The following is a 22,999-nucleotide window of genomic DNA, read 5'->3' on the forward strand; positions in this document are numbered from 1 at the left end:
CCGGGTGCCCAAAGACGTGCGGGTTAGGCTTGGCGAGTGGCGGGTATGCTCTGTCGGAACCGGAATGTGTGGTGACACCTGTGGGTTCACCTTCCGACTGTGTTACTCGTTGACAGAAACACCACATTTCATCGTAGCCTTTGACGTTTGGATGTATAAGTGACAAATAAAGTGGCTGGGAGAGCTAGGAAAGGGACTTGCTTTGCTGCTGCTGCTCTTGTTTTGTTAAGTCTGTTTTGTTGTGTTCTGCGCAGTTCGGCCGAGCATTGTTGGCGCCGGGACGCGTGGCAACACTTGCGGGCTGCCCCGCGACACAACCGCCGCTGTGTCGGCTGTTAACGCAAACGACGCACTTCACCGTATGTTTCGCTCTATGTGTGATGAGTAAATGAAGCTGAAACAGGGAGGATTGCAGTAGCCATCGCAGGTACCTGACACTGGAGGCGTTCTTGTAGTGAGCCATTTGGCATGTAGGTGTACACCAGGCAGTAGACGTCATCCTCCACACAGCAGCCGGCCAGGTCCACAATGTTCGGGTGTCGGTACCTGCAGGTGCCCAAGGTGGGAGGGTGCAGTTAGTCTCACCGGGGAACCAGATTACGCAACTGAGCAAAACAGACAAAATGCTGGAGGAACTCAGCAAGTCAGGCGGCATCTACGGAGGGGAATTAAACAGTTGACAGTTTGGGTCGAAATCCTTCATCAGGACTGGAAAGGACAGGGGAAGAAGGTGGGGGGGGCAGGAGGAGTACAAGTAATAGGTGAGACCAGGTGGGTGGGTAGGGGAGGGAGGAGAAAGTGAAACGCTGGGAGGTGATAGCTCAAAAGTAAAAGGCTGAAGCTGAAGAAATCTGACAGGAGAGGAGAGTAGACCATGGGAACAAGAGAAGGAGGAAGGGTACCAGACAGAGGTGAAGAGAAGAGAAGAGAAGAGAAGGGCTGAGGGGAGCCAGAGTGGGAAACGGAAAGAGAGAGAAGTGGGGAGGGGGGAGAAATCAATATTCATGCCATCAGGTTGAAGACTACCCAGAGGGAATATGAAGTGTTGTTCCCCCAACCTGAGAGTGGCTTCGGTAGAGGAGGCCATGGATCAACAGCTTGGATTGGGAAGTGGAATTAAAATAGTTAACCATCATGAAACCTGCATTTTGTAGCAGACGGAGCAAAGCTGCTTGATGAAGTAGCCCCCCACTCCCCCCATCTAAGTCAGGTCTCACTGATGTACAGGAGCACCAGAAGTACTAGATACAGTAGATGACCTTGAAAGACTTGCAGATTTTTAAAAATTTAGAGCTACAGGTCAGTAACAGGCCCTGCTGGCACAATCAGCCCACGCTGCCCAATTACAGCCATGTGACCAATTATACCCACATGACCAATTATACCCATGTGACCAATTACTGCCATGTCACCAATTATACCCATGTGGCCAATTACAGCCATGTGACCAATTACAGCCATGTGACCAATTATACCCATGTGGCCAATTACACCCATGTGACCAATTACACCCATGTGACCAATTACAGCCATGTGACCAATTACAGCCATGTGGCCAATTATACCCATGTGGCCAATTACAGCCATGTCACCAATTACAGCCATGTGACCAACTAGCCTCCTACCAAGTACATCTTTGAATCGTGGGGGGAAATCGGAGCACACGGAGGAAGCTCGTGAGGTCACAGAGTATAGGAGCTTAGCAGTTAGCGTAACGTTACTACAGCGCCAGTGACCCGCCGCTGTCTGTAAGGAGTTGCATGTTCTTCCCTTGCCTAAACTGGAAGACTGTCTGGGGCTCTGAATGGTGATGAGGGAGGAGGTGAAGGGGCAGGCATAGTAACTGAGGGCTAAATCAAGAAACCAAGGTGTAGTAACCAAGCACTCTGTGGCAGACCGTCCGTTAGAGGACCTCGGAGGGTTGACCAGCAGCTGTGGAGGGAAAAATGCCAGTGATTCAGGGTGAGAACTTCTGGAGGTGGACCGAAGTCAAGATGGTGCTAAACAGTGACTCCTTTGTTTGCATCTTTGGTTCTTTTGAAGACCCTGACCTGGAATTATGCTCTGACTTTGGTTCTCTGCGGGAATGGGACCCGCTCCCAGGGCCTCACGACCGGCTGCTTTTTGGTATCCCAAGGACACGGCCTGGAAGACTACCGCGCCTTCGGGGTTACAGATTTTCGTGGCTCTGGGATGGGCTGATTCTAGGCTGCTGCCCCTGACTGGGAGAACATGGAACATTGGGAGCAGCAAGTTAGCTGCTGGGGGTTGTGTGCCTGGAGAGCTGCGCCTTTATGGTGCCTCTCTGGGTGCAGAGCTCGGAAAAAGCAACGCAACAGACTCTTAACATCGTAAATCAGCCAGTTGTTTGTTATATCTCCCCTCTTGCTGAGAAACAGGGACACCTTTTTTTCCCTTATTAGGGAGAGAGAGAGAGAGAGAGAGCCTGTGGTATGTAGAATACAGGGTGAGCGAGTAGTCTTTGGGGTACTGCAAGTCTGTGTCTTTACTGACACTTTGCTGCACACTTGAGTGCTCTGTGGAGGTGGCTGATGCTTTTTTGCTTTGGGGGATGGGGGAGTTGTGGCTTTGCTTTGCTTGTGCATGGGAGGGGGCAGCTGTGGGTGGGGCTTTACAGTTCTAACATTTTAACTGTCATTCATTCTTTGGGGCACTCCTCTGTTTTCGTGGATGTTTGCAAAGAAAAAGAATTTCAGGATGTATATTGTAGACATTTCTCTGACATTAGATGTACCTGTTGAACCCGACTCAGAGCTTCAACCCGACTCCTCCCTCTGACACTGCTCAACCTGACACATTCCGCTGGCGGGCTCTTTGTTGCTACAGATTTCCTCTTTCATAGCAATTTGTCATCTAAAACTTGGACAAACTTCCAGAGGTGCACAGCAGAGAGTATCCTGACTGGTTGCCTCACGGCCTGGTATGGGAACACCAACGTCCACAAATGGAAAATGGGTGGTGGATGCAGCCCAGCCCATCACAGGAAAAGCCCTCTCACAACTGAGCACGTCTACACGGTGCACTGTCACAGGACGGCAGCATCTATCATCAAGGTGTCCCATCATCCTGCCTGTTATGTCCTCAAGGAACTCCAACAGACTTCTCAGGCAAGATTTCCCCTCAGGGAAACCATGCTGACCGGTCTAGTTCATCATGTGCCTCCAAGTACCCCAAAACCTCATCCTTAATAATAGATTCCAACATTCTCCCTACCACTGAAGTCAGGCTAGTTGGTTTATAATTTCCTTTCTTCTGCCTCCCCCTCTTCTTAGAGTGGAATGACATTTGCAATTTACCAATTTCCCAGAACTATTCCAGAATCTAGCGATTCTTGAAAGATCATTACCAATGCCTCTGGAATCTCCAGCAAGAACGCTGGGGTGTAGTCCATCTGGTCCAGGTGACGTATTTCTTACTCTGGCTCAACTTTTTTCCCAGTCCTGATGAAGGGTCTCTGCCCGAAATGTCAACTATACTCTTTTCCATAGATGCTGTCTGGCTTGCTGAGTTCCTCCAGCATTTTGTGTGTATTACCTTCAGACCTTTCAGTTTCCCAAGCATCTTCTCTCCAGGAAAAGTAACAATAATCACTTCTAACCTCTGACACTCTCATATTCCTGGCATACTGCTGGTGTCTTCCATAGTGAAGATTGACGCAAAAATACTTTTTAAGTTCATCCACCATTTCTTTGTCACCTCCCCCCCCCATTTCTACCCTTCTAGTATCATTTTCCAGTGGCCTGATGTCCACTCTCACCTCTCTTTTATTCTTTACATATTTGAAAAAACTTTTGGCATCCTCTTTGATATTACTGGCTAGCTAACTTTCATATTTCATCTTTTCTCTCATGGTTTTTTTTAGTCGCCTTCTGTTGGTTTTTAAAATCTTCCCAATTTTTGCTCTATTCTATGCCCTCTCTTTTGCTTTTTTTTTTGTCTTTGACCCTATGGAATACGGGAGGAAACCGGAGCACTTGGAGGAAAACATTCTGCCATGGGGTGAATGTACAGATTTATTACAGAGTGTCCTGACGAAGGGTCTCGGCCTGAAACGTCGACTGCACCTCTTCCTAGAGATGCTGCCTGGCCTGCTGCATTCACCAGCAACTTTGATGTGTGTTGCTATTACAGAGTGTGCCAGGAATTGAACTTTGATCACTGATCTCTGGTGCTGCTGGATGTTGCATTACCATCCTGTCCTCTCCACCACGCTTTGCAAGTCGACCAAGATTAACGCTACTTACTGATAAAGCTTCTCCAGCTCAGTGTAAAAGCTCTCCCTCACCGTCTTCCAGTCCAAATCAGCATCCTAAATTGACGAGAGAACATAGACTCAGTGGCCACTATATTAGGTACACCTACTCGTTAATACAAATATCTAATCAGCCAATCATGTGGCACCAACTCAATATATAAAAGCATGCAGACATGGTCAAGAGGTTCAGTTGTTGTTCAGACCAAACATCAGAATGGGGAAGGAATGTGATCTAAGTGATTTTGACCGGGGAAGGATTGTCGGTGCCAGACCGGGTGGTTTGAGTATCTCAGAAACTGCTGATTTTCTGGGGTTTTCACGCACAACCCCAGAGTTTACAGAGAATGGTGCGAGACCCAAAAGAACAAACAGTGAGCAGCAGTTCTGTGGGCAGACATGCCTTGGTAAAGGAGAATGTCCAGACAGTTCAAACTGACGGGGAAATGACAGTAACTGAAATAACCACACGTTGCAACAGTGGTGTGCAGAAGAGTTTCTCTGAATGCACAACATTTCCAACCTCGAAGTGGATGGGCTACAGCAGCAGAAGACCAGGAACTACACTCAGTGGTCACTTTATTAGGTACAGGAACCTACTAAAGTGGTTACTGAGTGTAACTGATTAACAGACTTTCACGCTGTGTGAGATCAGCTCACGTTAACCTGGCTGCCATCTCTTAAACACAAGAGATTCCACAGACGCTGGAAATCCAGAGCAACACACACACACAATGGTGGAGGAACTCAGCAGGACAGGCAGCATCTATGGAAGGGAATAAACATTCGACGTCTCATTTTGTTGGCACTGGAAGGAGTGGCAACACTTGCAGGCTGTCCCCAGCATGCCCTCTGGTGTGTTGGTTGTTAATCCCATCGTATGTTTTGATGTCACGTGATAATGAACTTCAATCTTGAATCTTTTGGGCCGAGACTTTCATCAGAACTGGAAGGCGAGGGGGAAGAAGGCAGAATAAAGAAGGTGGGAGGGCTGGGGATGGAATACAATCTGGCAGGTAATAGGTGAGACCAGGTGAGTGGGAAGGTGGGCGGGTGGCGGGGGGGATGAAGTAAAAAACTGGGAGGGGATAGGTAGAAGAGATGAAGGGCTGACAAAAGAGGAATCTGATTGGAGAGGAGAGTAGACCATGGGAGAAAGAGAAGGAGAAGGGGCACCAGGGCAAGGTGATGAGCAGGTGGGAAGATGAGACGGGGTAGGAGGGGAGCCAAAATGCAGCATGGAAGAAGAGGGAAGGGGGCAGGGAGAAATAGACGTTTGTGTCTTCAGGTTGGAGGCTACATTATCTCAGCACCTTTGTCCAATAGTAAATCAAAGGCAGTGGTGCTGGAAATACAGCCCTTTGGCCCATTGATTCAGTGCTGACCACCAACTAACCATTTGTACGGACTACCCAAACACTCAGCACCAGGCTCAAGGACAACTTCCATCCCACTGTTATCAGACTCTTGAACGGACCTCATGCACGATAACGTAGACTCTCTTATTCTACTCACCCCTAGTTTCAACCCCTCAACTGCACGTTGGGGGGAATTTATACCAGCCTATGAACCCCCTGACCCCGCACATCGCTGGGACTTGGGAGTAAACCAGAGCACCCAGGGGTAGGGTACGGACTCACAGGGAACACATTCAGACTCTGCACACAGGGAAAGTGCCGGAGGTCAGGAGCAAACCCCGGTCACTGGCTCTACCTGCTTCGCCACTGTGCTGCTCGAATGGAAGATGCAGGATGGAGACGAGCATAGAGAACGAGTTGCCAGAGGAAGTGGTTACAGCAAGTGAAATAGTATAATTTAAGAAGCACTTGCAAAGAACAGTACAGGCCCTTCAGCCCACATAGTTGTGCCAACCCTTTTCCAAGATCAATCTAACATTTCCCTCCATTTTACTATCATCCATAGGAGTCCCTTAAGTGTCCCTGAACGTACTTCCTCTTTGTGCATTCCTTCCAAGTTTATCGTCATTCAACAGTCCACATGTATACAGCCAAGTGAAACAACATTCTTCCAGACCAAGGTGCACAACAGTACAAATAACTCACACACAACACAGAGTAACACAGTGGATTCCAGTTAATTGGGACAGGACATTTTGGCCTAATTAAGCGGCTTCTCCAATGAGCCAGAATTTCATGGAAATAGTTAAAAAGGAATAAAAAAGACAAGCTACAGTTTAACTGAGTAACAAATTACGTATTTAAATGAAATACAGAACAATTTAGAACACTACCAGTACTACTACAGTACTATAAAAATGGGCATTAGTTCCTAATAGTTATCAACAGAGGAATTCATCCAGTGTATGTTGTTGTCTCCTTTTGATTGACAGTAAATGAACAAAAACAGTGCAGACACCTATTACAGATAATGGACTGCTTTCATACAACACCTTTGATGATTGTATCCTCCATATTTTCAATTTCATTGTAACATTCAAGATGATTGTTGATACCTTCAAATTCTTCTTAGTTCCTAACTTTTTACAGCAGTGAAACCGTTTGATTTCACTCCCGGCTGTTTTTGGCATCTCCAAGCCTGAATGCTACAAACTGCAGTGAGCAAACAGTTCGGAAATGACTTACTGCTTATTTCTCGCCAACTCTCGGTGACAAGAATCACTGCTTTTTGAAAACTAACACACACAATTTATGCTATTTAAAAACTGTTCGATCTAAGCACAGTCTGGCGTCTAACAGCCACACAAGTCAGCAAAAGTCTCCTGTCCAAATTAAGCAGCATAGTGTCCCAAGTAAACTGAGGGAATCCTGGCTATTTTCCCAATTTGTTTTCATTCTTTTAAGAGTTTTCCCAAATAAGCAGCTGCCTGATTAACTGATGGCCCAATTCACTAGAACCTACCAGCTTCATATTCATTGTTATGTGTCATGTCGTGTGACATTGAAAATTGACATTTACGACACAAGTTAAAAAGTAAACAGTATAACATTACTTGGTTTGTACTTGATGAGACCTGGGTGTGGCAGGGAGTTCAGTGGTCTCACGGCCTGGTGGAAGAAGTTGTTTCCCACCCTAACAGTCTTTGTCCTAAAGCTAAGGTACTTCCTGCCTGATGGTAGGAGGTCAAAGAGGTTGTGGGACAGATGGGAGGGTCCATTAACTGAGAGGCCCATTTACCACTCTCCATGGAAGTGCTCAAGTTCATGTAACTAAACTGCAGGTCCTCTCCCACAGTGAGCAAGGGACAAATCCAAATCCTCCCAAAACCGAATGCCTCCTTGCTGCTCACCTCTTTCAGCCTTTTGACCGCATACTGGGTATGACGCATCACTGCCCGGTAAACGCAGCCAAAGCCCCCTTCACCGATCTTCTGGTTTTCCGCGAAATTGCAGGTGCCATCTCGGAGTTCACCCAGTGGCCAGTAGAACACTTTCTTCGTAATGGAGGGCGGGGTCACTGGACGAGACACTGGAGGGTCCTAAGACAGCAGGAAGAAAACATTTATAATGTAATATAAAAGATAGGACATTGCAGTGGAGCACATACCTTTGGCCGCAATGTAGTGCCAACTTTTTAGCCTACTCCATATTCAACTCCTCCCTCCTACACAGACCATTGTCCTTACACGAGGAAATCTACAGATGCTGGAATTTCAAGCAACACACATAAAAGTTGCTGGTGAACGCAGCAGGCCAGGCAGCATCTCTAGGAAGAGGTACAGTTGACGTTTCGGGCCGAGACCCTTTGTCAGGACTAACTGAAAGAAGAGCTAGTAAGAGATTTGAAAGTGGGAGGGGGAGATCCAAAATGATAGGAGAAGACAAGAGGGGGAGGGATGGAGCCAAGAGCTGGACAGTTGATTGGCAAAAGGGACATGAGAGGATCATGGAACAGGAGGCCTTGGGTAGCCTCCAACCTGATGGCATGAACACTGACTTGTCAAACTTCTGCTAATGCCCCACCTCCCCCTCGTACCCCATCCGTTATTTATTTATATACACACATTCTTTTTCTCTCTCTCCTTTTTCTCCCTCTGTCTCTCTCACTATACCCCTTGCCCAACCTCTGGGCTATTTCCCCCCCTCCCCCTTTTCTTTCTCCCTAGGCCTCCTGTCCCATGATCCTCTCATATCCCCTTTGCCAATCAACTGTCCAGCTCTTGGCTCCATCCCTCCCCCTCCTGTCTTCTCCTATCATTTTGGATCTCCCCCTCCCCCTCCCACTTTCAAATCTCTTACTAACTCTTCCTTCAGTTAGTTCTGACGAAGGGTCTCGGCCCGAAAAGTCGACTGTACCTCTTCCTAGAGATGCTGCCTGGTCTGCTGCGTTCACCAGCAACTTCTTACATCCATATGCCTATCTGGACAAAACACTGCCCACATGTCAGGCAGCATCTACGGCAGGGGTCCCCAACCTTTATTTGCACCGTGGACCGGTTTAATATTGACAGTATTCTTGCAGACTGGCCAACCAGGGGGATGGTGTTCAAGCAGGGTTAGACTCACCTCAACATGTCTTTTACAGTTAGGGTTGCCAACTTTCTCACTCCCAAATAAGGGACAAAAGTAGCAGTCAAATCCCGGGACACTTTACCCCAGGAAAGCCTACCATGACCATGAAGCCTTGCGCGGGCACCTGTGTGCGCATGTGCGTACGTGCCGATTTTTTTCCCCCGCAAATCGGTTTTGGCCTCATCTTTCCGACTATATTGTATATACATTATTTCTACTTTATATAGGCTGTGTATTTATCATATCATTCCTGCTTTTACTCTATGTTAGTGTTATTTGGTATGACTTGGTAGGTTATTTTTTTGGGTCTGGGAATGCTCAAAAATTTTTCCCATATAAATTAATGGTAATTGCTTCTGTGCTTTACGCCATTTCGGCATGAAAGGTTTCATAGGAACGCTCTACCTTAGCGGGGGAAATATGGGACAAGGGTGGTTCCGTACGGGATAAACCAATTTAACCCAATATATGGGATGTCCGGGCAAATACGGGACAGTTGGCAACCCTATGTTCAAGTTCAACAGTGCGTGACAGGGAATGAGGAAAGGTGCAGCTGACTCATATCGTTTCCTCATGGTCCGGTAGCACACGCTTTGCGGCCCGGTACCGTTCCGCGGCCCGGTGGTTGGGGACCGCTGATCTACGGAGTAAGCAGTTGACATTCCGGTCTGATGAAGGGTCTCAGTCCAAAACATCGACTGGGGGAAGACAGGGGAAAAGGGGAGTGGGAGAAGGGCGTGCGCGGGAGGAGAGGAGCGTGCGGGAGATGGGGATGTGCGGAAGAACGGGAATGGGAGTTGGGGTACACCCTAACCTGACAGACCACGAGTAGATCAGGCACTTCCAAAAAGGATGAGGCACTGTAACATAGGAGAACCATAACTCTGCAGATCTTACCAACCAAACAGACATTGTTGGGGATGCATAATTTAGCAGTTCCCCTTGACTTGCGGCATGGAACGAGCCCATGCAATTTAACAGTTGATGAAACTTTCAACCTTCTCAACAGATCTGTGGAAAACAGGTCGCGCAACGATACAGCACTGGCCGGAACCAAATGGTGAAATAGAGTCAATCAGTGAACCTGCCGACTCCCAGGATTCCTCTTGAGGTGTTCAAAGTGACCTCGGCTTCATATGCGCGCTCAAGAACCATCTTTGGGGATTGTGAGACCTTACGTGATTGGTCAATCGTGCTAACTGGAATAGTATAAAGGTAGCTTGCTGAACACCAGCTCTGTCCTGATCAACATTCAGATTCCAATCTGAATTCTTGTCAACATAATTTCCGCTGTTGTGATCGTCTTCATCTTTGCCTCGCCACTACCATCGTGTCAATTTGCTGCTGTCGTCGACATCTGATCGGTGTTCCCAGTTTGCGTTAACTTTTTATTTTAACTTAGCCCTGTTAACGATGGATAAATACATACAGCACGATCTCTATGAGTCTGAAATTGGAGAAGCCTTGAATTCTAATCCTACTAAGATACAGAAACTACAGAAAGTGTGTGAATACAATGTTACATAGCTGGAGTATGGTTTTATTTTGTTTCTGTCAGATCAGCGACGCCTCATGTGTCTTATTTGCAATACTGTAGTGTCTAATGAAGCCATGAAACCATCAAGATTGCAGGAATGCTTCAGTAAAAGACACCTGAAAAGGCTACTTATGGTATTACTCAGTTCCAGACGATGAAAGAAGCATTGAAAAAGCATTGCATACTTGAGCCTTTAGCCTAGAAAGCTAAAAATGACCATGCTAGTGGTCTTATTGCTTCTTATAACATTTCCAAAATGATAGCGGAGTGTGGAAAATCTCATACATTTGGTGAAAGATTAATAATGCCTGCTGTATCAGAAGTGCTCACCACTGTTCTCAAAATGATACCAGTACTTTAAAAATCAGTTCTTCTGAGTAATAGCTCTGTAGCTCATTGTATTGATGAAATGAGTGAAGACATTGAGTATCAACTATTCACAGAGCTACAAAAAACAAAATTTAGGATAGAACTGGATGGGTCAACTCTGCGAGACAATGAGGTATTTCAAATAGCATATGTATGGTTTGTCAAAAATGGAAAATATTATGAAGCGATTCTCTTTTAGAGAGTCAATCTATGATGAGCTCAAAATGTATATTGAGGATAAGAGTATCCCGATTAGGAACATGATTTCTTGTGCAACAGATGGAGCTCCAGATATGACAGGTTGCTACGCTGGTTTAGCAGCAGCAATGAAAAAAGAAATTCCAAGTCTGTTTGCAATCCATTGTGTAAGTCATCATCAACACCTCGCAGCCAAAAACCTCAGCCAGCAACTTTTTCAAGCATGACTCTTGTAATATCTGCTAGTAACAACATTAAACCTTATCCATTAAATAGCAGAATATTTTGGCAGTTATGCAAAGATAATGATGAAGAGTTTGAAGGTTTGCATCTTCACACTGAGTGCATTGGCTATCAAAAAGGCTGCTGTTTAAAACACTTCTTTGATCTTTTTGACACTGCGGTTGAATTTTTGCTCAAAAGTTGACAAGAGCTTGGGGAAACAAAATTGAACTTCTGTGCGGAAATGTGGCATACCTAGCTGATCTATATGGCAAAATGAACATTCTAAATATGAAACTGCAGGGTGAAAACTTCAATTTAATCCAGGCAAAAAGTGTAGTATCCACTTTTATCGGAAAATTGTTAATATATAAGCAAAACATTGGGAGAAGAATGTTCTCACAGTTTCCCTGCATGGAAAGTATGGCACTCTCATTCATAGACGGTGATTTGCAACAGTACTGCTTACACCTGCAGTCACTGAAGAAGGATTTTCAGCATCAATTCAAGGATCTGAACAAACTGGAAATTCTGGACTGGGTAATCAATGCATTTCTTTGCAAGATGGAAGAACCGGAAGAGAGCTTGCAAGAAGAAATAATCAAAATTCAGAATGATGAGAAAGCAAACATGCTTTTCAAAAATCTCAGCTTTTATGGCATGTGGCTCCATGGTCATATACAGTTTCCTGGTCCTTGGAGAAGAGCCAAACTGCTCGTCATTGCATTTCTATCTTCCTACTTCGTTGAAAGAAGCTTCAGTGCAGTAAATCACATACTCATAAAAAAAATCAGAAACTGATTGGGCATTGTTACACGTGTGGACTTACGGCTTTTGTTGTCATAACTTGAGTCGGATATTTCAACTCTTGCTAAAAACCATCAAGCTCAAGGTTTTCAAGGGTATTGAAGCAGCCCTACAGTGCACAGGTACCGTATAAGCTAGGTTTAAAGATAAATAAAAATTTAAAGCAAAGTCATTTTTCGCATGTTAGCGGATAGTAGACATGTTTTTACACTATGGGGGCGCCAGAAAATATATTGTGCCTCCCCCTCCCCTCTACTTCTATTCCCCACTATGGCCTCCTACCTCCCTCTCACCTGCCTATCACCTCTCCCTGGTGCACCTCCTCCTTTCCTTTCTCCTATGGTCCACTCTCCTTCTGTCAGATTCCTTCCTCTCCTGCCCTTTACCTTTCCCACCCACCTAGCTTCACCTGTCAGCTATCCTCCTCCACCCCCACCCCTTTGTTCTGGTGTCTTCCCCCTTCCTTTTCAGTCCTAATGAAGGGTCTCAACCCAAAATTTCCATGGATGCTTCTGACCTCCTGAGTTGCTCCAGCATTTACAAACTTTCTCGATTTTATAATACTATGTGCTATATGTGCCTTGTGCTGTGCATGACTGTTGGTACTGTGTTTTGTACCTTGGTCCCAGAGAAAGGTAGTTTCGTTTGGCTGATTTCATGGGTATTCATGTGTGGTTGAATGACAATTAAACCTGAAATTGACCTTGACTTGAATGAACCACTGCGCTACTAAATCGCATTTTAATTTGAAACTGCAAATAATTTATGAAGCCTTGATTATTGTACAGGGTTTTGTTGGTGAACAAGTACCTGTAAAAAAGAAAGAGGCTGGGTATTGCTCGGAAATGACATACCATCCCTCTCTGGCTGGAACCTGGAATTAACTTGCCGGGGTCCGTAAACAAGCTGTCCGGAGGACTGGGTGGTCGTGGAAGTTTGTTCTTAGATGCCACAGCGGAAGGAACTGAAAGGCAATCATGAGAAGACGCAGCGTGAGTGGCTCAGTCATCTGAGACTTGCCGCAATCAACACAGGGTGTCAGGATAAAGGCCCTTCTCCCCGCAGAGCCCCTGCTGACCATCACCCATGCAATCCTATGTTATCTTTTACTCTGCCGACAATTGAGCAGTTTTGGACCCTAATCGAAGAAAGGCTTTGCTGGTATTGCAGAAGGTCCAGAGGAGGTTCATGAGAATGACCCCATAAATGAAAGTGTCAACATCCGAGGGGTATTTGATGGCTCTGAGTCTGTACTTACTGGAGTTTAGAACAATGGTGGGGGGGTGATGGTTCATTGAAACCTATCAAAAGGCCTAAACAGAGTGGATATGGAGAAGGTGTTTCCTACAGTGGGGGAGTCTAGGACCAGAGGGCACAGCCTCAGAATATAAGGATGTCCCTTTAGAGCAGAGACAAGGAGGAATTTCTTGAGCCAGAGGAATTCATTGCTACAGACAGCTGTGGAGGCCAAGTCATTGGGTATATTTAAAGCAGAGGCTAATAGGTTCTTGATCAGTAAGGTTGTCGAAGGGTATGGGGTCAAGGCAGGAGAATTGGGTTCAGAAGGATAATAAATCAGCCAGAACGGAAATGGAATGGTGGAGTGGACTTGATGAGACAAATAGCCTATTTCTGCTGCCAAGCCTTATGGTCTAACTCTAACCCAACAACACCACCACCTTCCCCAGGGACACGTTTCCAGCTGCTGACTGATGACTGCACACACTCAGTTTGCACAAATCTTCAGTTCATCCATTTAATCTCCATCAAGAGCCCGTGACTTCCTAACACTGTCGACACCATGTCCCACACCTCCTCCTCTCCCCCAACCCCCACGTTCCCACCTCTCTGCCCCAACTCCCTCCTCTCCCCCATCCCCCACATTCCCACTTCCTGTTCTGACCCCCTCCTCTCCCCATCACCTACGTTCCCACCTCCCCAACTCGACCTTCTCCTCTCTCCCATACCCCACCTTCCCACCTCCCTACCTCACTGTCCCAACCCCCTCCTCTCCCCACGTTCCCACCTCCCTGTCCCAACTCCCTCCTCTCCCCATCCCCCACATTCCTACCTCCCGTCCTGACCCCCTCATCTCCCCACATTTCCACATCCCCGTCCTGACCCCCTCTTCTACCCCATCACCTTCCCATCTCGACCTTCTCCTCTCCCCCAACCCCCACATTCCCACCTATCCTGACCCCCTCCTCTCCCCATCCCCCACATTCCCACCTCCCGTCCTGACCCCCTCCTCTTCCCATCACCTACGTTCCCTCCTCCGCATCGCGACCTTCTCCTCTCCCCCATACCCCACCTTCCCACCTCCCTGTCCCAACCCCCTCCTCTCCCAATGTTCCTACCTCCCCACCCCAACTCCCTCCTCTCCCCATTCCCCACATTCCCACCGCCTGTCCTGACCCCCTCGTCTCCCCACATTTCCACACTCCCATCCTGACCCCCTCTTCTACCCCATCTCGACCTTCTCCTCTCCTTCATACCTCACCTTCCCACCTCCCTGTCCTGACCCCCTCCTCTCCCCATCGCCCACATTCCCACCGCCCGTCCTGACCCCCTCGTCTCCCCATATTTCCACACCCCCATCCCGACCCCGTCTTCTACCCCATCACCTCCCCATCTCGACCTTCTCCTCTCCCTCATACCTCACCTTCCCACCTCCCTGTCCCGACCCCCTCCTCTCCCCCATCCCTCACACACACACTCATACATGCTCTCTCTCACACACACACACAGTGCGGGAGATTGGGACCGAACCTTGGTTTCTCCTAACTGTGGTACTGTGAATCCCGCTCCCCCCCCCAACTCCATGCTTGACGCTGCCCTGATGTCAGTTCCTGACCCCTCTGGCTCACCACACCCTCCCCCAACCCCGCAGCACGCTCTACCCACTTACTGCGAGAATCAATGGTCACCGTCTCCTTCTCGCTCAGCTTGTCGCTGAAGCTCTTCTCACAGCCCAACCTGCTGGGGGGCGGGGTGGCCGATGGCGGGGGCTGGGCGGCGGGCGGGGGTGGATCCATCCTGGGGGCTGGCATGCTGGGCGGTGGTGGTCGGGGGACAGGTCTCCCTGAAACACAGGAAGTGAAATGAAATATCTTTACTGTCATTGCATAGTTCAATTTATCATGCACCAATACCGCGAAAATGAGCTTGCAACTCTCATACTCAATACTATAAACAACAAATAAAATAAATAAAAAATAACCAGCCTGTACAAGCAATGTCCGGCGGTACAAAAGCACAGCTCAGGTGCTCGACAGTCATAAAGCCAGTTTTAAAGTCGTAATATAACAATTTATGGGTGATGCTTCATCGATTGGTTCAGAGCAATTATAACTCTGGGGAAAAAGCTATTTTTCAGTCTGGAAGTGCGGGCATAGAAAACCTTATAATGTCTGCCAGGTGGAAGAAGTTCAAACAGATGATTGCATGGGTGTCAGTCAGTGAAAGCAGGCACTTGTGTTCACAGTGGGAGGGTCCCTCACAGAGCATCGCTGCCACAGTACGTTTCCAAATGTTTGCCACTGTTTTAACGTCAATCGCATGGCCAAGCTGGCAGGCCTTTCAATATTCAACAGGTTTCACTGAGATTCCCCTCATTCTTCTAAACTCCAGCGAGTTCAGGTCCAGAGCCAACAAACGCTCTCACACAATAAGCCTCTAAGTTTATCAATTCATCTTCACAAAGAGACACAATAGAACCCATTCAAAGAAAAACTCACACAAGACCATCAAACACCCAATGTGCAAAAAAAGAACAATTTTTGCCAATAATAAAAAGGAAACATATAAAATTAACTGCAGTATCCAAAAGTGAGTTCTCAGCACTATGCTGATGGCAGTCCCCAGCGTTATGACATTGGCCGCAGGCCACAGCTGCAGTTAGTTTAGTACTGAAGCGCAAATAGTAAAAAAAAATAAAAATCCACAAGGAACGTGAACTGCAGGATCCTCAAAGCGAGTCCACAGTTGTGGAGCGTGTTCAGCGCTGGGACGAGCCTGTCCAGAAGACCGATGGTTGCAGGCAACAGCCGCTCCTGAACCCAGCGGCGTGGGACCCAAAAGACCCCTGCACCATCTGCCCGCCGGTAGCAGTGAGGAGAGAGGGAGAGCGGTGAAAGGCAGACGTCGCTGAATGCCTGTTGTCTTCTGCTCGTCCTCGACGATTTTAATCTCAGTCAACGCTTTAAGGGGCGTGGAGTAATGGAGCCGACCACAGAGTGGTGTTCCGCCGTTAGGAACCGACGCTGAACCCTCCAGGAGATCGCAGAAGCACCAGGTAGTTCAGTCAGCCCATAAATACACTGAAAAGAGAAATTACAGGTTGCGATTGATCTCAGTTCAGAAGAAGTAAAGGCAGAAGAAGAATCCAGTAGTTTTGTAAGCTGTCTGCAAGATGTTGCTGTTGGTCTCTGGTACCATCTTGCCATCTTCTTCAGATTATTATCTTCTGAAACATTTCCTGTTTGTGCCATGGTAATCCTGAGCAGAGATTATCATTGATTAATGAGCTAGTTACAAAACATTCTGTATTTTTGAATATAAGAAAAAAAGGATGAATCCTGTTTATTTCAGATTCAGATTTATTGCCATCTCTTGAGTTGGAGAATGTGACAGGCATCATCATTGCAAATCAGCAAGTTGTTTTGCTTATGTCTCCCTCTCACTGTGAAAAGATAACACCTCGCTGTCCCTTTAGTGGGGAGAGAGGGGGGGAGGGAGAGGGGGGAGGAGAGAGGGAGGGGGAAGGGGGAGAGAGAGGGAGAGAGAGGGGAGAAGAGAGGGGAGGAGGGGGGAAGAGGGGGGAAGAGGGGGAGGGGGGAGAGGGGGAGAGGGGGAGAGGGGGGAGAGAGGGGGGAGGGGGGGAGAGGGGGTAGAGACACACTGTGGCATGTCAAATTGTTGGGTGAACAAATAGTTTTTGTGGTACTGCAGATTATGGTCTCCCTTGGGGGCTCTGCTATTGCTTGCTTGGTGGGTGGAGGATGCTGATTTTTTTTTGCTTTAGTAAGTGGAGGGGGGTGAGGGATGTTGCTTTGCTGCTACTTGTACATGGGGGAGAAATGGGGGGGCTTTGGAGTTCTAATTCTTTGGACACTTCTCTGTTTTCGTGGATGTCTGCAAAGAACAAGAATTTCAGGATGTATATTGAATACATTTCTCTGATATTAAATGGTGCTATTGAAACTACTAAAACTATTGAGGAACTCAGCAGGTTTGGCAGCTCCTATGGAGAGGAATAAACAGTTGATGTTTTGGGCTGAGTCCATTCATCAGGACTGGAAAGGAGTGGGGAAGACGCCAGAATAAGAAGAGGGGAAGAAGTACAAGGTTGAAGGCGAAAGGTGAAGCCATGTAGGTAGGGGAGTGGGAATGAAGTAAGAAATGATGTAACAAGCTGGGAAGTGATGAGTGGAAAAGATAAAGGGCTGGAAATGAAGGAATCACTTTGGAAAGAAGAGTGAACCATGGGGGGAAGGAAGGGTGGAGGAAGGGGAGGGGTAAGGGGACAGGGGGTGAAGGAAAAAGGGAGGAGGGAAGGAGAAGGAACGGGGTAGGGGGGAAAGGGGAGGGGACAGGGGAGGAAAAGGGAGGGGGAAGGGGAAAAGGGAAAAGGGGAGAAGGGTGAGGGGAGGGGAGAGGGAACAGATGGGGTGGGGGAAAGATAGGGTGGGGAAGGGGGGAAAGAGGGGGGAGGAGTAGAGTTAACTTCCTCATCTGAGACATTCCCATTTCTCATCATTATCATCAAGGAGGAGATACAAGAGTCTGAAGGCCCAGGATCGACCTCCTCCCCTCTGCTGTCAGATTTCTGAATGGACAACAAACCCATGATTACTCCAAGATGCCACAGTCATCATTAGGGACCCCCGTCACCCGGGACATGTCCTCTTCTCATTGCTACCATCAGAGAGGAGGTCCAGGAGCCTAAAGACAGACTCTCAATGTTTTAGGAACAGACATCATATTTCTGAAATGTCCATGAGCCCATGATTACTCAAAAAGGCTGCATCCATCATTAAGGACCACATCACCAGGACATCCTCTCTTCTTCATTGCTACCATCAGGGAGGAGGTACAAGAACCTGAAGACGATTCAGGAACAGCTTCTTCCCCTCTGCCATCCAATATCTGAATGGAACACTGCTCAATATTTCCTGTTCTCTTTTTGCACTATTAATTTAATTTAATTTTTAAAATGTATTTCTTATTTTAAGTGCTTTTAGTTCTGTGTTGTAAGTATATTTATACTGAGAGTTTTACTATTATGTACTGCTGCCACTAAACAACAAATTTCACGACATTTGCCAGTGAAATTAGGTTTGATTCTGATTCTACAACCTGACAAATCCTCTCTTGCACTGTTGAGTTATATCTATCATCTGATAGTAATTTTTATGTCTTGCATTGTACTGCTGCCACAAAACAACAAATTTCACAGCACGTGTCAGTGATAATATACCTGCTGTGGTTTACTAAAACACAAATACTGTCGGTATCAATTCTTGCAGAGTGCTCCTTCCCTGCTGCCCCTCCCACAGCGCGGCACACCCTCCTCGACACCCCTCCCTCGGGTTCACCAGACATTGCCTCAGTTAGAGGTCGGAACACACTTGGAGGTGTTTCCTCTGGAGTTGTGGAGGCTGAGGGGAGACTTGATTGAAGTTTATAGAATTATGGAAAGCAGGGTCTATAGGCAGTCGCTATTTTTTTTTGCCCAGTACTTGCATCTAAGTTTGGGGGGAGGGGGAGTTCAAAAGTTAAGAGCTACACAAGTTCTTTTACACAGAGAGAACTGGGTGACCGCAAAGGGCTGTGGTGGGAGAAGTAAATACGATAAAGGTGTTTAAGAGGCACATGCACGTGTAGAGAATGGAGGGCGAGGGACCTTGCATGGGCAGAGGGGATTAGGTGCCGTTGAGCTGAATTACACTCAGTGGCCACTTTATTATGTACATTTCCCTGTTAATGCAAATATCTAATCAACCAATAACGTGGCAGCAACTCAATGCATGATAACATGCAGACATGGTCAAGAGGTTCAGTTGTCGCTCAGCCCTATCATAAGAGTGGGGAGAAAAATTGATCTCAGTGACTTCGACTGTGGAATGATTGTTGGTGCCAGACGGGGTGGTTTGAGTATCTCAGAAACTGCTCATCTCCTGGGATTTTCACACACAACAGACCCTAGAGTTTACAGAGAATGGTGTGATAAACCAAAACAAAAACATTCAGAGAGCAGCAGCGCTGTTAATGAGAGAGGTCAGAGGAGAATGGTCAGACTGGTTCAAGCTGACAGGAAGGTGACAGTAACTCAAGTAACCACATGTTACAACAGAGGTGTGCAGATGAGCATCTCTGAACGCACAACACATTCTACCTTGAAGTGGGTGGGCTACATAAGCAGAGAACCACACGGGGCTCCACTCCTGTACCTAATAAAGTGGCCACTGAGTGGAGTTTGGTATAATACCGTGGGTCAAGGGGTCTGTTCCTGTGCTGTACGATATAGGCCAGCATTGCTGAACTCTCAGCTCCAACACGAATCACAGACAGTAACACACCACTATCTCAGCATGCTCAGCACTTTGGTGGCACTACCCTTGCAGATGATCTAGACTGGGGAGGGACGTCATGGACCAATACTCTTAAGCCAAGGGGTCCGTGAACCCCAGGTTTGGAAACCCCTGATCTAAACGATTGGTAAACCCGTGAATGACTTCTACACCATTTTATTTTGTGTGGTATTGGTATGTTGTTGTCAGATGTGTGAGATAAAGTGAAGAACTCTTGTTTGCCTGCCACCCAGCCAGATCTTTCCATACCTACGACACCCATCACAGGAAAAGCCCACCCCACCATTCAGCACATCTACAAGGAGCACTGACACAAGACAGCAGCATTCATCGTCAAGGACCCCCACCACCCAGACCATGCTCTCTTCTCACTGCTGCCATCGGGAAGGAGGTACAGGAGCCTCAGGTCCCACACCACCAGGTTCAGGAACAGTTACTACCTTACAACCATCGTCTCCTAAACCAGTGTGGATAACTTCAACACTGAACTGATTCCACAACCTATAAACTCACTTTCAAGGACTCCACAACTCATGTTCTGAGTGTTATTTACTTATTAATATTGTTATATTTGCACAATTTGTGTTCTTTTGCATATTGGTTATTTGTCAATCTGTGGGGTAGTCTTTCATTGATTCTATTGTATTTTTTCGTTCAACTGTGAATGCTGCAAGAAAACGAATCTCAGGATAGTATAAGGTGCCATTTATGTATCAGTGGCAGGGTGAATGCTAGCCTGCAGGTCACCCTGGGGCAAAGAGCAGCATTTGCTTAGACCCCCCGATCAGGGTCATGTGAAGCCAAGGGAGCGGGGGGTGGGGTGGATGGTCGTATGAGCAGCTGGTGCAGATCACAAGTCCTGGTTAAGCGACCACTGACACCAGGCAGACAATCTCTGAAGAGTATTGATAATGGCTGGAGTCACCCGTCTTGTAAAGACACTGCCTACAAGACGACAATGGCAAGCCACTTCTGTAGAAAAGAATCAAACACCATGATCACACACATTTTACAACACAACACATAATGATGATGATACATACCTTAATAATAAATTTACTTTTGACTCTTGCAGATATGACACTGACCTGCAGGGGGTGACAGATGGCCAGCGTTGTCTACTCGTGCGTAGGGGGAAGGTGAGGAACTGCACCGGAGGATGCACAGTGAGTAACACAGAGGCCACTTGATCTCGGGGTTGTCGTTACATCCATGCCAAGTATGACTGGTCAATGGGAGAAGAGTAACAGCAATTGCGCTCTGCGCCAGAACTTCGTGTTGAAGCCTGTGATCTGGGTGCCATGGTAACATAGCGATTGGCGCCACACTGCTGTATCACAGCTTGCGGAGTTTGCAGTTCATTTCCAGCGTCCTCTGTAAGAAGTCTGTACGTCCTTCCCATGAGTGTGTGGGTTTCCTCCAGATGCTCCGGTTTCCTCCCACAGTCCAAAGACGTACTGGTTAGGAGGTTAAATGGTGATTGTAAATTGTCCCGTGGTTAGGCGAGGGTTAAATTAGGGTTGCTGGGCAGCGTGGCTCAGTGGGCTGGAAGGGCCTGTTCCACATTATTAAATAAGACCATAAGACATAGGAGAAGAATTAGGCCAGTCGGCCCATCAAGTCTGCTCCACCATTCCATCATGGCTGATTTACTATCCCATTCTCCTGCCTCCTCCCTGTAATTTATGGTGTCCTGACTAATTAACTCATCAAACTGCACTTTAAATACACTCAATGACTTGGCCTCCACAGTCGTCTGTGGCAATGAATTCCACAAATTCTCCACTCTCTGATGAAGTATATACATAAATGAATACATGCATAATGAATTGATCAATTAATACAAAACATCAAAGTAAATTTATTATCAAAGTATGTACTATTTTTAGATCCATTTCCTTGTCGGTGTTTACAGGAAAATAAAGAAATACAATCCAATGTGCAAAAGATAGAAAGAAAGATGAGTTGTCGAGTCCTTGAAAGTGGTTCTGTAGGTTGTGGATTCAGTTCAGTGTTGAGGTGACGTCCCTATCTACGCCCTCATAATTTTAAGCACCACTCTAAGATCATTCCTCAGCCTCTGATGGGCTGAGGAATGAAGTCCCAACTTGCCCGGCCTCCCCCTGTGACTCATTCACTCAAGTCCCAGCAACATCCTCATAAAGCTCCTCTGCATTCCCCTCTCAGTGACAGACGAGATGCAATTCGGACAGCACCGCAGCGCAGAGGTTACTGCAATGCATACAGTTCAGTGCTGAGGTGAGTGAAGCTACCCACGCTGTTCCTGAGCCTGGTGGTGTGGGACCCAAGGCTCCCATACCTCCTGCCCGAGGGAAGCAGTGAGAAGACAGCGTGGTCTAGACGGCGGGGGTCCCTGATGATGGATACTGCTCTCTTGTGACAGTGCTGTTTGTAGATGTGCTCAACGTAACCGTGCTCCCTGGAACTGCCAAATTCACCCACCCCTTCTTGGACTGTAGTTCCCCACCAACCTACTGGTAGAGTAATCCAGTACAGGAACAGGTCCGACTGGTCTATACCAACCATTCTAGTTCTGCATATAGTACTGTGCACAAATCTTAGACACGTATATATAGCTAGGGTGCATAAGACTTTTGCACAGTACTGCATTTGTCATCGTGGAGCGGAAAGCCAGTTTGTAAACCTGGTGGGAGCAAAGGATGTTGAGAACGGCGAGGGCACAGGGCCACAGGAGAGGTGTGGGACAGGTAGCAGAGAATGCGCGCCAGGGACGGGGACCGTGCAGATGCAGACACACCCAGCAAGGTCCCTGAGACACCAGGCAAGGTCATTTGATTCCAAACTATTGGTTTATTGATCATTATAGAATGTCTCTGTGGTGCTTCCCACTCCTTCCCCTTTTCCCAACCATGATTCCCCTCTCCCTGCCCCCTTCCCACTCCCAGTCCACAATAGAGACCCAGATCAGAATCAGGTTTATCATCACTCACATATGTCATATGTCATGAAATCTTTTTTGTGGCATCAGTACAGTGTAATACATAAAATTACTACAGTACTCTGCAAAAGCCTTAGGCACCCTACCTAGATATATGTGCCTAAGATTTACGCACAGTACGGTGTCTCTCTAAACCAGGGGTGTGAAACTCATTTTAGGTCATGGGCCGGATTGGGCAAAATGCGACTCCATGCGGGCCGGATCAGTTGTGTGTGCTTCCACAGCGTTCATTGCCTTCGTTTTTTTCAACCTGCTCTCATGTGTCTCAGTCTCTGCTATAACTACAAAGTGTTTCACTTTACGAATTTTATTTCTTATGAAGAAGATTGCCTAGCAAGCATTATTTTTATGATTGGTATTAACTTACAGTCGTAGGCTACAAGAAAGTTGTGATGAGAGAGAGAAAAAACGATGCTATCTTGGCTAAGATTGTTTTGGGAGCCACACACTTTCCACTAATAAACCATTTGAAGTCAAACATTAGCAGACACAAATGTAGACCCAACGAAACAATTTGTAAATGTAGGCTAC

The 22,999-nt window shown here is 47.0% G+C and overlaps 1 protein-coding gene across 1 annotated transcript in view; it reads right to left on the reverse strand.

Moving 5' to 3' along the window:
* Positions 1-22,999, reverse strand: part of irak1 (interleukin-1 receptor-associated kinase 1) — a 106,282-nt gene that overhangs the window by 29,161 nt on the left and 54,122 nt on the right. Inside the window, exons 3-7 of the mRNA XM_063035077.1 lie at positions 14,805-14,978; positions 12,751-12,860; positions 7,542-7,730; positions 4,266-4,330; positions 432-546 (exon numbers count right to left, since the gene is read on the reverse strand). Of these exons, the coding sequence (XP_062891147.1) occupies positions 432-546; positions 4,266-4,330; positions 7,542-7,730; positions 12,751-12,860; positions 14,805-14,978 (653 nt within the window). The remainder of the gene's footprint in view (positions 1-431; positions 547-4,265; positions 4,331-7,541; positions 7,731-12,750; positions 12,861-14,804; positions 14,979-22,999) is intronic.

This window comes from Mobula hypostoma, chromosome 28 (assembly GCF_963921235.1).
Source record: "Mobula hypostoma chromosome 28, sMobHyp1.1, whole genome shotgun sequence".
NCBI classification, from domain to species: domain Eukaryota; kingdom Metazoa; phylum Chordata; class Chondrichthyes; order Myliobatiformes; family Myliobatidae; genus Mobula; species Mobula hypostoma.